The sequence below is a fragment of the Spea bombifrons genome, chromosome 1, assembly GCF_027358695.1.
Source record: "Spea bombifrons isolate aSpeBom1 chromosome 1, aSpeBom1.2.pri, whole genome shotgun sequence".
NCBI lineage: Eukaryota > Metazoa > Chordata > Amphibia > Anura > Pelobatidae > Spea > Spea bombifrons.
Window position 1 is genome coordinate 20,166,162 of NC_071087.1, and position 15,162 is coordinate 20,181,323.

A 15,162-nucleotide genomic window follows, 5' to 3' on the forward strand; every position below is an offset into this window, starting at 1 on the left:
GATAATCGTAAAATTGATATGAGAATATAACATATCGTGCTGGATATATTTATTATGTGTATGTGGTGTGTATTGTGGTGATTGTGATAATATGAATTGATGTCAAAAAATGTAGTTTTATCACGTGAGAACTATAATATATCGTGCTGAATATATTTATTATGTGTACATAGTATATGGTGTGGTAATTATGTGAATGTTTTATCATGTGAGAAAAAAAAAAAAAAAAAAAAAAAAAAAAAAAAAAAAAAAAGGAAAAGTGAATAATGATAATTAACTGAATGTATAATAATATAATGTATAATAATAAAAAATAATGATGAAAGTGTTGTGAAAAATGAATAAAAATTAGATGTGAAGTAGAAACCTATGTGCGTGTTGTTTGTCCTATTTTCATTAAATCTGTAGTGACTAATTACATATATGTCAAAATATCTAGTTCCATGTTCAAACCTCCCTTCTTAAAGGTTTTTAATTTAAAGATCCATTCGGTTTCCCGTCTTGATAAGTTGTCAATTGCACTGCCCCCTCTCCAATTGGGGGGGACCCAATCTATCCCTATGATTTTTAAGGTATCCATGGAGAATTTGGGGCACGTATTACAATGTCGGGGGACACTGTGTTTAACATCCTTATTTTTTATATTTCCGAGGTGTTCTAAAATACGTTCTTTCATGGGCCTTATTGTTCTCCCTACATATTGTAATCCGCACCCACATTCTAATAAATACACTACATTTTTAGTTACACAATTTATGAAATGCTTAATAGTATATATTTGACCAGTTGACGTGCCTATGAACTGATTTGTTTTTCTGGGAAGTGATATACACATTTTGCAATGGCCGCATTTATGAAACCCATTTGGTTTTTTACCTATAAACATATTGGGATTTTGAACTATTGTTTGTTTTGGAAGGACACTTGGGGCCAATGTTGTTTTTAGTGATCCTGTCTTTTTGAAGATTATTTGTGGTTTCTCTGGTAGTGTTTTACCTAAGATTTCGTCGCTTTTCAATATATGCCAATGTTTGTTAATAATTTGCTTGATTTTGTTGGCTTGGGTGTTATACTGTGTGAAAAACGAGAAACTGAAATCTCTCCCCTTTAGTATGCCAGAGGATCTGTTCTTGTTTCCCAAAAGTCTCCCTCTGTCTATTTTCTCTACCTCACGGAGACTGCTTTCCAGTTTTTCTTCTGGGTAGTTCTTCTCTAGAAATTTCTGTTTAATCTCCTTAGCCTTTTGTTCAAAATCCTCCCTTTTTGTACAATTTCTTTTTACTCTCAGGAGTTGGCCCTTTGGGATGTTATTCAGCCATTGGGGGTGATGGCAACTGTTGTAATTAATATACCCATTTCTATCCGTGGGTTTGCTATAGTTTCTGGAGCATATTTGGTTCTCATCTGCGAACAGCTCTACATCTAAAAATTCAATTTGCTGTTCCTGTATATTTGAGGTAAATTTTAGGTTGAATTTATTATTATTAGTATATTTTATAAATTCATTAAGGTTCTCTTTTGGCCCCTATTTTCTCTATAAAGTGTCCCCCGACATTGTAATACGTGCCCCAAATTCTCCATGGATACCTTAAAAATCATAGGGATAGATTGGGTCCCCCCCAATTGGAGAGGGGGCAGTGCAATTGACAACTTATCAAGACGGGAAACCGAATGGATCTTTAAATTAAAAACCTTTAAGAAGGGAGGTTTGAACATGGAACTAGATATTTTGACATATATGTAATTAGTCACTACAGATTTAATGAAAATAGGACAAACAACACGCACATAGGTTTCTTCTTCACATCTAATTTTTATTCATTTTTCACAACACTTTCATCATTATTTTTTATTATTATACATTATATTATTATACATTCAGTTAATTATCATTATTCACTTTTCCTTTTTTTTTTTTTTTTTTTTTTTTTTTTTTTTTTTTTTTCTCACATGATAAAACATTCACATAATTACCACACCATATACTATGTACACATAATAAATATATTCAGCACGATATATTATAGTTCTCACGTGATAAAACTACATTTTTTGACATCAATTCATATTATCACAATCACCACAATACACACCACATACACATAATAAATATATCCAGCACGATATGTTATATTCTCATATCAATTTTACGATTATCCACACTGATAGCACCATACACCTTTTCAAACAATATGTATAATACTCCTTCGGTCTTCATTATAATTTCATCCCCCGACATTCCTAGCATCACTTCATTGCACAATGTATAGACCTCGAAATTTGATTAGGTATCTACGGAAAGAGAAAAGAAATACATGGCTTAATAATATATATTCTCGGAACTCTCCTATACAGCTATCATAGAGATATTCTTTTTACAATATATCACCCACGCTCTTTATGTGGAGAAAAAAGAAAAATGTCTTACCTTTGTGGACATAACCGCCGTCTCTGCCTGTATTTTCGGTACGACTCCGCATACTCAGGACGCAGTGACGCGCGATGTTCCAGATGTTCCCCCAGACGTCCCTGGTCTCCGATCCACAAGGCACGTACGGAGGATAGATGAAATGCCGATGACGCCGAACGGATTGACGTCAGACGTCGGCAGGCCATGAGGACGCCCGGAACATTTAAAAAGAAAGCACACAGTGGAAGATGAACACTCCTGATGAAGTCTTATGGACGAAACGCGTTGAGGATTTCAAGGACGATTTAGAGCTCTTTTACTTTGGACTTTTTTACTCATTTAGTCTTTTAAAAAATATCCCTGAGTGGATACTTGTCACCTTTTATAATTTTAATATTTGGCTTATAGCCTACAAATAAATTTGTTTAATGGAAGCATAGTGTGGATGTACTTCCATTTCATCACAAAGCACCAGCATATACCCGGGGAATACGGAGAAGTGTCTTATGCTACGGAGGAGAAACACCAGGAACAAGCTTTTAAGGGGTGTGACACCCTTATAGTAAGTGTAAGTGTCTGTCTATGCTTGCGGGTTATATGACTGTTAGATACTACACAATTGTGTTTTCCCACGTATCTTCTGCTTCCTTTACATACTCACATCATATATTCACCCGGAGGACTGGATGTTGTTTGAAGCCTGAAAATTCACACAAAGTGTGAGTGCATTACTTAGACATATAGTGTCATCTTTCATATACAATATTACGCAATTATTTGTTTTTTTCTTTCTGTTTTATTTTTTACTGTCCCAAACCGGTATACACAAGCGCCCCCTAGTGTCCTTCCTCCTGGTGCTAATAGCAGAGACGCTGCTCGCGACCAAAGCACCGGTAAGCAGCATGGCCCCAGCAGAAATTTTTTTGAGGTCTGATTAGAAGATGACCTCGATTATAAGACGAGGGGTATTTTTCAGAGCATTTGCTCTGGAAAAAACCTCGTCTTAGAATCGAGCAAATACGGTAATTTGCACAATCATTTGATTTGTTATTATGTTGTGTCTTCATTACATAGTTAAATGGAAAGTTCTGTATAGAAACATTCATTCGTTGTGTTCTGATTATTTCCTTGTAGCACACTGTGAGAGAAGTGTCCGGCTTTTATTGAGAGTTTTGCTACTTTTTATTATCAGATCTTGATTTTCTATGAAATTGAAAATGTGAAGTCTCCTGTTTGATCTTTTTTTCAGGAACACTTTATGGAGGTGATCAGGAATCAAGAATTTCTGTTATTGCCAGGAGGAGAGATTGCCAAACTTCTAGCCAGTGATGACATGAATATCCCCAATGAAGAGACTATTCTTAATGCCTTGCTCACCTGGGTTCGGCATGATGTGGAGCAAAGGAGAAAGGACCTCAGTAAATTGTTGGCCTTCATCAGGTTACCACTGCTAGCTCCACAGGTAAAAATTTATGGCCGGAATTGCATGCTTTGGTTATATACAGTTTATTTTTCTAACACTAGAGTATTAATTACTTTGGAGGTAACCGGTACGAACAAATCAATATGGAAAAAAAAACCCATAAAATATAACTTGAATCTATATTAAAATTAAAGGAATTAATGTCAAATCCCTCCGTAAAACAGAAATCTATGAGACAAACCTACAAAGAAAGATAATGTGCATGTGGCTAAATGCACCTGTTAACAATTTAGGCTAAATTGCAAAAAATCCCCAAAATAGCCTACTCACCGTAACCTAAAAATAATAAATACGAACGTAGCTGTGATATCCGCAGAGTAAGTCTCCGCGTACGGCAATGGTAGTGAATGGAAGTATTCCTAAGGAGTAAAGCCTTTCTATTACTAAACATCGACCCGCGCATCAGCGCTGGGATGTGAACGGCCTTAAAAATGGAACGCTAAGAAAGCGACACCAAAAGGTAAGTAACTAAATAAATTGGTATAAGCCAGTACGAAAAAGGCGAAAGATACAGATATCATCTCTGCAAAGAGTGTACTTTTTAGAAACAAATCCTATTGAAGTATCTTCGCGTGAAATCAGAGTGCAGGGAGCTTGCATACTGCTGCTGTTCACAGTGAAGATAAAGAATATGTCTTTGCACCACAAGTTGATGTTGGTTTATTTAACATACACTTTGTGCGCTGTATACAGTATATAAGGAGGTAGAACGGAGCATGAATACAGCTTTCCTATGGAAAAGCCAGTTGGTGGGGGATAATAATGATAATCTGGGTTCTGTAGTTTCTTGCAGATATGGAAACGAATGCACTCTTTCGAGATGACATAGAATGCCAGAAACTAATTATGGAAGCCATGAAGTACCACTTGTTGCCTGAAAGAAGACCCATGTTACAGAGCCCTCGCACAAAGCCAAGAAAGTCCACAGTCGGTATGCTGTTTGCTGTAGGTGGAATGGATGCCACCAAAGGTATTGCTCTATACTCTTCATAGACATTTTTAGTTCCATGTGTTACCAATGGTGTCTCCTGGGATACAATACTGCAGAATACATTTTGGCAGTGTTCCCAGTAGTGACAACAGCCAGATCTTCACAGAGTGAAGTTGCTTCAAAAATAGTACTAATAATAAAACCATAATGCAATCTGGGAATGAATTCATACAATGGTTCAAGGAAACAAGTGAGATAATTTCTCTTTCCAACTGGCTGGTAAGTGATTTATCTTTTTTATACATATTTGAAGAATCCATATCAAAGTGTATATACATAAAGCTAGATTAATTAAAAGCAACTATATAGTGGAATTGATGTGTGTGTGTGTGTATATATATAGGGTTTTTTCTCTCTCCTCAGGTGCTACAAGTATCGAAAAGTATGATCTCCGCACCAACATGTGGACACCAGTAGCCAATATGAACGGCAGGAGGCTGCAGTTTGGCGTAGCCGTGTTAGATGACAAACTATATGTTGTGGGAGGCCGAGACGGTTTAAAGACTTTGAATACTGTTGAGTGTTACAATCCAAAAACTAAAACATGGAGTGTTATGCCACCAATGTCTACGCACAGACATGGCCTTGGTAGGTAGCATTGCTTACCGGGACTATTGCCCTGCTTAGAAAAACCTAAGCAGAACTCTAAATGACGTATGTATTTGTAATATGACAGACTGTTCCAGGGAGAAAGGAGACGGGTGTAACGGGATTGTAGACCAGGCTTAGATTGTGGGACTCCCATAAATAAATACTTTTGGGGACTGGAAAAAAAATTACCAATGCCAAAGCAGGAAACATGTGGATGTGTGTTACTTATTTGGTTTTGTTCATATTTGGGAATTTTCAATTAAAACACACATTTAGATCTGATATGGCCTTTATACCAGCATTGTACCTTTTTGTGTGCTTCTTGTTATCACTTTTACAATGACTTTAAAAATATGTGAGAACATAAAGTAGCTGTTTTTTCCTCAAGAAGTTTGTTTTTTCTCAGATTAGTCATAAACTGTTGTGGACTATGCAGGTTCCAATATTGTTCAGTGATGTGTCTTAATCACACAGGCATACACTATTACTAACAAAAGTCTATAGAGGAAGGGATTTTAGTGGACAAGAAGGATCTAATTAGCATTGCCATAAGCAGCAAGCATGGTTTTTGGTAATTTTTTTTTATCCTGATTGTACATTTCTTCATGGCATTACAAAGGGAAGATCAACCCCAATCTATTGAGAGGACCGCATCCCCACTCTTCCTTACCTTATATTGTCATCCTTGTCCATATATATTTTGCCAAAATATGTTCTATTTCCATATATCAGTGTATTGCATGCCTTTTCGATAATTCCTAACACTTACGTACTTTGTACGTGTTGAATGCATCCTCCTTGTAGGGGTGGCGGTGTTAGAAGGACCCATGTATGCTGTAGGTGGCCATGATGGATGGAGTTACCTGAACACGGTGGAAAGGTGGGACCCTCAAGCACGTCAGTGGAACTTTGTGGCCAGCATGTCAACGCCTAGGAGCACGGTTGGCGTGGCAGTGCTTAGTGGAAAGTAAGTCATTGAGCACTTGCTGGAACCTTGCGTAGCAGCGCGGCAATAAACTAACCTAATTACAAAAACAATCCTCACACTATATAGGAAAAGCGTTGGTGTTACAAATCCATGTGTGCCATATCTTATGGTCTATGCTGCAAAACCTTCAGATTAACGATTACTGAATAATTTCTCTTGGAGTTTTAGCATATTGAGGCCATTTTGGTAATTTAGAAACTGTGTTTTGCTTTTTTTCCCACTAGACTTTATGCAGTGGGTGGTCGTGATGGGAGTTCTTGTCTAAAGTCTGTAGAATGCTTTGATCCTCACACCAACAAATGGACCCTTTGCTCCCAGATGTCAAAGAGAAGAGGAGGAGTGGGAGTCACTACTTGGAATGGGTTCTTGTATGCAATCGGAGGACACGATGCACCAGCTTCCAACCTAACATCTCGGCTTTCAGACTGTGTCGAAAGGTAACATTTCAGATGGGGACATCAAACACATACAGACGTGCCCCGGACATAGATGCAGCACAATCGTTTCCCTGTTTAATACATTCCCTTCGCATGTCGGCTTATCTTCGAGCGTTTTGTGGTGGAAATGATGACGACTGCAGTGCAGTACATGCAATGAAAAGTGCTTCACTTTAGGTACATTTTCACCCCATTGTGTATGTTAATGTGGGGTATGCCTGTGTTGAACCGGTTCTTCATAATAAGGATTTCCCCTGATCCTCTTACATACACAGATCAGGGGGATGTGTAGAGGACCTTTTAGAGCAGAGACTGTCAAAAACACTGCACCTGAAAAAATAACTACTGCTACCTAGCATTTTATGGAGTAGCTCATAATGACATCTGTGGGTTTATGTCTGCCCTAGCTCATTGATAAATAAACTGATTGATTTATAACCAGTTTCTTCTTCAGAGGCAATGAGTACTCTTCATTTCCCATCCTGGACACTGGATGAATGTTAAATGCTACAGAGGGCCCACTGGGCCCAGTGTCATTTATACCAAACCAATGCACTTTTACTTTAATGTTAGATTTTAGTACTCCCGAGAGTCTCTGGATCAACAGCTTTCTGACTTAACAAGACCTTTTCTTTTGGTGTCAATAGGCATTATTATGAGAACGGGAGTGTAGCCATAAGCCTTTTAATAAAGCTGTAGATATATATATATGAATTTAGTAGGATTGTCTGCCTACCTGATAAAACACTTCCAGAGAGTTATGTTTTAAATGCTTAGCTTAATGTGATTCATGCGGTACAAATGAGTAATTCATTTAAACTGTTATAGGTACGATCCCAAAACAGACATGTGGACTTCAGTGGCCTCCATGAGTATAAGTAGAGACGCAGTAGGGGTATGTCTGCTGGGTGACAAACTTTACGCTGTTGGCGGATATGATGGACAAAGCTATCTCAATAACGTGGAGGCGTATGACCCTCAAACAAATGAATGGACGCAGGTCAGCATTGCTTATAATACAAAGTTCTGAAGACTTAATAATGTTAAAGAACAAATTAAAACATTACATGGTAACAAATCTCTTTATTTTTTAGTAATTCATTAACTTTATTACACCCATTGTGAACTGACCATCTGGGTTTTTACATTATACCATTACCGGCTCCATATCTAATAGGGTCACTGAAGGGGCAGTTATTGCTTTTAATTTGTCGTTACCCTTATTTTTGGTGTTCGGTTTATACTTATGCACTTGCATTTAAAATTTGTGCAAGTGAATCAGGTTTCTGTTCTAATTCATTTCGCTTTGTTTCTTCAAGGTTGCCCCATTGTGCCTTGGAAGAGCCGGTGCCTGCGTAGTGACCGTGAAACTATAAGACACGTGTGTTAGACCACCACATATCCAAAGAGATTCTCCTTCACCACTGCTTCTTATTTACAAGTTTATTGAAAAAACACAATTTTTATCTCAATCTGCTCAGATTTAAATACATTTTATCTGTACTAAGTTATATTCAATAATTTATAATCAAGCATAAAGAATGTATCAGCTTTAAACAAAGATTCACCTTCCAAGATCTATTTTAATCACTGGGTATTGGATAATGTGGATGGTTTTTACTTCATTACAGGAAAAAACAATATGCTACCCTGCTCTGTTAGTTCGACAGCAGTCAAAGCAAGTGCCAGTTGGTCTTTGAAGGACATTGGTGAGTTCCATATGGGTTGTCAGAATTGTCCATGTGTCCTTGGCTGGTTATAAACGTTCCAGTGGTGAAACACCTATACGGGCTGCATCTGGTGAAATAATGGACACTGTCATTGGGATGAGAAACGTATGGAAAAGTGAAGATAATGCAAGTGAGAGAACAAGATAAAGAAAAGCAAGGAATGGAAACAAATGAAGATTAATTGATAGTTTGTTGATGGCTATATTGTTATATTTTTTTGTTTCTATTTACTTTTTTAAAACCAAAGTCTTATTTTTAATACTTATTTTTACTATTTGTATTGTGTTATTGCTGTTATAGCATGTCTAATGCTGCTATTGACTGGTTCATTAGCAGAAAGAGATTTATCAGCCATCTTCAAATATAAACTGGGAATTTGCAGTTAGCGTTGCACTATGATATATAGAGGTAGATGAGCAAGCTGGTGGTAGTCCAGCTCAAGCCATGCGTGACCAGAGACAGACTGGATGGCAACATAAGGAGAGTCCTTGCAAGCGTCAGCCCTCCAGAATTACTGAACGAGGCCAGGCTAGGACTCAAATCCACACCAGCTGAGCTAAATATATAGTTACTGGGAATCCAACGACAAAAAAAGGAAGACTTGTTACAAGCTATTGCCGCACATGTTTTTGGAAAATGGCAACAATTAAACAATATTAAACAAGCACAATATACAGTAAATCACACAGTTACTTATACAGAAGACATACGTGTTCTGTACGACCGTCACTTAGAAAGAAACCAAGAGTGTCAAGAGCTTGTTTATTCTGAATGGGATGCTTTAAATACTACATTATTTTAAAATAGCACAATACCGTTGGTGGGGTTATCCAACGGGAAACAATATTATCCAGGAAAAGTTCGAAAAGTCTTGTAATAAGCCATATGACCCCTACAACCTCAGGAAAGTTTGAGACAGCATCCATGCTCCCATGGTACATAGTTCATCTTATTCTTGGCCTCTCTGATAATATATTGCAGCCTCTTAGTACTGCTCTGAGTGTTAGGACCAGGGGTTGAGTTGTGCAGGAAAATAAATCCATGGCACAATCGTGAGCCTTCTTGCCCTAGCCGGAAAGACCACCGGCAGGAGAAATAAATGGATGCTGCAGCCGTAACTAATTTTCGCACAAAAGGGAGTGGAAACAGAAATCGCATTGTTTCGTATCACTTGTATCATAAGGTATATTCAGTTTGGTATGCGTGACACAAGTACATATAATTATACGTATGCTGCTTCTCTGTGAAATGCTTCTGCTTGCACACAGGCTGGTTCCCTACGATGGCCACAATAGAACCCTGGACGTTGTACGCACCTAGATAATCCCGACAGGTGAAATATACTCTGTGCTGCTGTTTAGAATGATATAAAACTGCATATAACATAAATGTCATGTACAGTTTTTGCACTTGTACATTCTCTTAGAAAGTGTGCCTCCAAAGTATTAGGGTATCTAAACAATTAAAGAAAAACTCTCAAAAGATCCCATACACTGTACTCAGGAGGCAGGATACGTTGGAGTTGTGGCACTGTATTGCATATCTAAACAATAAAAACCAACATTTACCTAAATGTTCTGGCCTTGAATTTACATCTCAAACACCTAGATCAAAACTCAACAGGTGTCCTTCGTACAAAAACTTGTGAGAAATACAGAGTAGACATTGTTAATGGTGGAAATGGCTGATTTTTAATGGAATATCTTCATAGGTGTACAGAGGTCCTTTATCTTTTTTATCTTTTTCCCCAAACCTTTGAATGGTAGTGTATATATCCTAATCAAAGGCTTCATGGATAATATTTCAAATTTGAAATGCAATGTGCGTTTTTTTTTTTTTTAACTACACTCAATGAAAACAGCTAAGTGACCCCAAATTTTCAAACGGTAGTGTATATATAGATATATAACTAGACTAAAATCTCACAAATGTTTTTCTCTTAGCCATCATACATTGCATACAGTGCAATGCAGCAGGAATGGGAACTTCCCCTACTTGTGCATCTTATTAACCCAAAATACCAGTAAAACGGTACACAAACCTGCTGCACTTCGATGGTTAATTTTTTAAATGTGTTTTCATTTCTGGGTTTTTTTTAAATGCATTTTATTTTCAATGCTGTCTTCCTAATTGTAATATCAAGTGACCCGATGTACCATCTTACTTGAAGGACGAGGGGTGGTAATTGCCTGTTCACTTTGTGCCTTGTCACGCAGCACCCAGTGTCTATAAAAGCTTGAATGATGTGACTTTCCTGAGCGTCAGTATTGTAATATAAGCACCAACTTGTTGTTCAAGTTCTATTCTGTTATTGCTTGTGAGCCTGTGTTGCAAATTAGACCTGAACGCAGTTTTTTGGTGTATAACCTCAGTTTATTCTGCTAAGGATTACCCAATGGAACTATTTGATTTTTATATAAAACATGTGAAGTTATACAGAATTGTTGATTAAATTGTAAAAAATATAATGTAACAGGTTATTCATCATTTTAATGTCACATCAAGGACGTACACTCCTTTTTTCCCCCCCAAACGTTTTGCAACAGTTCCAGTTGTATGAGTTTTTGTTACTGAAAACACAGTAACAGTTACTGATGTTATGTCCAATATGGCGAATGCATCTCCTCGCCCGAGGAGCTGACTCCAGTGAGCTCCGGCTCTACTTCTGCTGAACATCGCATGTCAGGAGCACTTTCCTACCACTGATTGGCTTCTTAAGCTGTCAATCAGTGACAGGACATACATTGATTTGATTGGAAGTACTTACTGCCACTGATTGACTGCTTAAGTAGCCAATTAGCTTCAGGACATTTCTTATCATGGAGAAGCAAAGAAGGTTTTGCTGCATCCCTATAACTTCTCTCCCAAGTGTTTTATTAGCTACATATTACATATAAAGTAAAGCGGTGCTCAAAGAGGGTTAGGGTTACTCACAGAATACTTTCATATGCATTAATCTATAACAGAGGAGTCAGCGATATTAGACTGTCCCTGCAATGCACTTTGTGTTCTGACACCTTTCTATCAGAACCAACATTACCTTTTTTCAGCAATTTGAGGACTGCGCTGCAAGATGTTCCATGAACTACATCTCCCATAATACTCTTTCAGCCAAGGAGCTGGCTGAGGAGGATGGGAGATGTAGTCATGCAGCAGTTGGGGGGCCGCAGGTTGGATGCCCCTGCGGTAGGGTCTAGCAGGTCATTTAGTATAAATAAACTAAAAAATAACTATATAAAGAAAGAAAAAGGGAAAAAGGAACACATGATATATTGTAAGTTAGCCTACTGATAACTGCTGGGCATGAAAGACATATGTAAGGATATAATGGAAAAAAACTAAATAACAAGAATATCAGTGACTGGAATTTTTAAGTGTTTGGTTCGGTTAATTAACCTAATTAGGTTTTGTTCTATGCTGCTTACATGGCAGTGCTTCTGGGCTCCGGCTACCCAGAGCCTTCCCTTGCGGGATGTGGCCAGGACTCCACACTGACGTCAGGGGGATATTCCCGATGGCAGCAGCAGGAAACACCCCCATTAAAAGGGAAAATGGGCGGGGAGCGGGCCGTGTCAAGACCATGCTCCCGCGACCTTGAGGATTCGGGTCTCGACCCGGAGAAGCAGTGCTTCACCCGGCAATCTCCGAGTCAAACCTGGAGAATTCCCAGGTATGAGATACACCGTGGCTTGCTGAGATTCAGGAGAGTTGTAGCCGCTGCAGCCGGTGTCCCATAGGTTAACCAGGCGTCATAGGAGTTGTAGTCCACAGCACGCAAGGCTGTTTGTCTTAGGGCTCTATTCACTAAACAGTTGTCAGGAGAGTTTGGACAGGACAGCTGAGTTTCAGCTCATTGACTTCACTGTGAATGGCCAACCCCAGGGAGCTTCTGCTGCAGGGACAGCTTGGCTGGCCCTGTATGATGTATAGTTAAATACATGAGAGCTCATCAAAGTCTCCTGACCCATTAAACTATTGGAACATTATACATGCCAGCTCAGTCATTCTTGCTGGAGGAACCTGCCGCTGTTGGCTCTACATAATGAACAGTGGAGTGAGAGACTTAAAACCACAGCTCTCCTTTAGTAAATAAATCCCTTATTTTCAATCTATCCCCTGTGATAGCCATGAATCTTTGGTATAAGATGTGTAGGAGATTAAAGACACCCCTACAAAATGTGTGTGGCCCCTGCCGCTGCTGTTCTCCTTAATGCTGATAGGACTCATGACTAACTCCTTACATATAGTTATGGTTATTACCATAACGTCAAGGCAGAGATAATTGACAGCAAGCTTTTAAGATCAAATAACATTTTTTATTTTGAGGGGTTATTGTCAAATGCACTAGAAGTGTAAAGATTGGCTAATGGGGCAGCTAGGGCTCAAGAGTAAAGATAGACTTCTGGGGTATATTTTCCAAGTGGAGTATAACATAGAAAAATATCAAGTCTGACAACAGGAACTTTAATAAAACCCAAATAATAATAATAATAATAACAACAAATAAAAATATATAACTTTTTTATTAATAATTATTATTATTTGGGTTTCATCATAGTACCTGTTGTAATATGTAACGGGTTCACCAAGAGAGCTGTAGTAACTCCCAGAAATCACCCAGATGTATCCTCCTGTTGTCCTCAAAATCACTTCCAGCACCAGCTAGCATGCACACCATGGAACCCTGCTATGAGTACCCAATAAGTAGACACAACTACCTAGAATTGAGTACAGCAGGAATGAACATTTAATTGTTGTAAAATATAGCCTCATATATCCACAGAACTGCATTAACATAGATAACCAGATACATGCATACAACCCAACCTTTAATCCCCTGGCAGCAATCCTATAAATGGGATTAGTTTAAGCACTGGAGTTCCTACCTGTGCTATCTTTGTTTGACAGCCAGGCTGGAGCCATCTCTGAGTACCTTGGGGGCCCTGTATAACAGGTCACATCATATATGATATTTTCCTATGTTTCTACCCATTTAATTAATATCTTCTTTCCCTCCACTTTTCATAGATGGGTAGTTATAGGTAAACACCAGGAATGGGAATAAAACTGTTAAGGCAGGCAGGGCAGGGACTATGTGAGAATCTAGTATTTCCAGTACATGCTCCTAGCTGCAGTTTGATTGAGTGATGTGTTATATACACTTTAAATTTCTTTTTTTTTTCTGGTGCGTCTTCATTTTAGTGTTTAATTTAAAGTTACGTTTTTACAATCTATTTTTTTCGTTTAGTAAGACCTATGTATGTTGCAAACTGTGGACCCCTGAACACTGTCTTTGATGAATGATTGTTTTCACAGCTAGCCCAGGGCTAGTGTCCCAGTTAGTGTGCACAGGTTTATGCAGTGGTAAGTAATTTGCAAGGTTTTTTTTTTTTTTGTTTTGTTTTTTAGAGTAAGAACAGGAAATGATGTCATAGACACTGACATTGTGATGTCACAATAGAAGCTGCTTATATATAGGGCTCCAGTCAGATATATTAACACTTACGTCGTGAACCTAGAGATATCAGGTTCGCTGGCTATCTGGCAGTTTGTCAGGGTTCCAGTTGAGATATCTGAAGATGGCTGCTGCTACAGAACGAGGAAGGAGTAACACCTACAAGGCGTATGAAGACTTCCGACAAGAGGCCCTAGAGATATCAAGTTCTCTGGGTACCTGGCAGTTTGTCAGGGTTCCAGTTGAGATATCTGAAGATGTCTGGTGCTACAGAACGAGGAAGGAGTAACATCTACAACAAGGCGGTCGCTTCTTTTTTATTTCATGTTAACTTTCTGTTTTTGCAGGGCTTTCGACAAGAGAACCTAGAGATATCAAGTTTGCTGGCTACCTGGCAGTTTGTCAGGGTTCCAGTTGAGATATCTGAAGATGGCTGCTGCTACAGAACGAGGAAGGAGTAACACCTACAAGGCGTATGAAGACTTCCGACAAGAGGCCCTAGAGATATCAGGTTCGCTGGCTACCTGGCAGTTTGTCAGGGTTCCAGTTGAGATATCTGAAGATGTCTGGTGCTACAGAACGAGGAATGAGAAACATCTACAACAAGGCGGTCACTTCTTTTTTTACTTCATGTTAACTTTCTGTTTTACAGGGCTAAGATTGAATAGTATACAGTAAAAGGTACAGAGTAGAAAAGCACAATTAGGTTTTATATTAACCTCTTAAGGCCCAGAGGGAAGGGTGGTTCTTTCCAGTGTCCTAGTTAGTGTGCACAGGTTTATGCAGTGGCAAAGCTGTTGTTTTTTTTTTTTTTACATAGTAAGAAGAGAAAATTATGTCACAGACACTGTTCATGGCATTGTGATGTCACAATAGAAGCTGCCTATATAAAGGGTTCCAGTCCGATATATTAATACTTATGTTGTGATCTTAGTGATTTCAGGTTCGCTGGCTACCTGGCAGTTTGTGAGATATCTGAAGATGGCTGCTGCTACTGAATGAGGAAGGAGTAACACTTACAAGGCGTATGAAGACTTCCGACAAGAGGCCCTAGAGATATCAAGTTCGCTGGCTACC

The 15,162-nt window shown here is 38.5% G+C and overlaps 1 protein-coding gene across 2 annotated transcripts in view; it reads left to right on the forward strand.

Annotated features, from left to right (window-relative positions):
* The window catches only part of LOC128481517 (kelch-like protein 5), a 29,992-nt gene extending 21,513 nt beyond the window's left edge, over positions 1–8,479 (forward strand). For both annotated transcript variants that reach the window (XM_053458371.1, XM_053458370.1), the window contains exons 5-11: positions 3,660–3,872; positions 4,677–4,863; positions 5,248–5,472; positions 6,280–6,442; positions 6,688–6,900; positions 7,729–7,900; positions 8,220–8,479. In XM_053458371.1, the coding sequence (XP_053314346.1) occupies positions 3,660–3,872; positions 4,677–4,863; positions 5,248–5,472; positions 6,280–6,442; positions 6,688–6,900; positions 7,729–7,900; positions 8,220–8,276 (1,230 nt within the window). In that variant the 3' untranslated portion in view covers positions 8,277–8,479. The remainder of the gene's footprint in view (positions 1–3,659; positions 3,873–4,676; positions 4,864–5,247; positions 5,473–6,279; positions 6,443–6,687; positions 6,901–7,728; positions 7,901–8,219) is intronic.
* Positions 8,480–15,162: the final 6,683 nt, after the last annotated feature.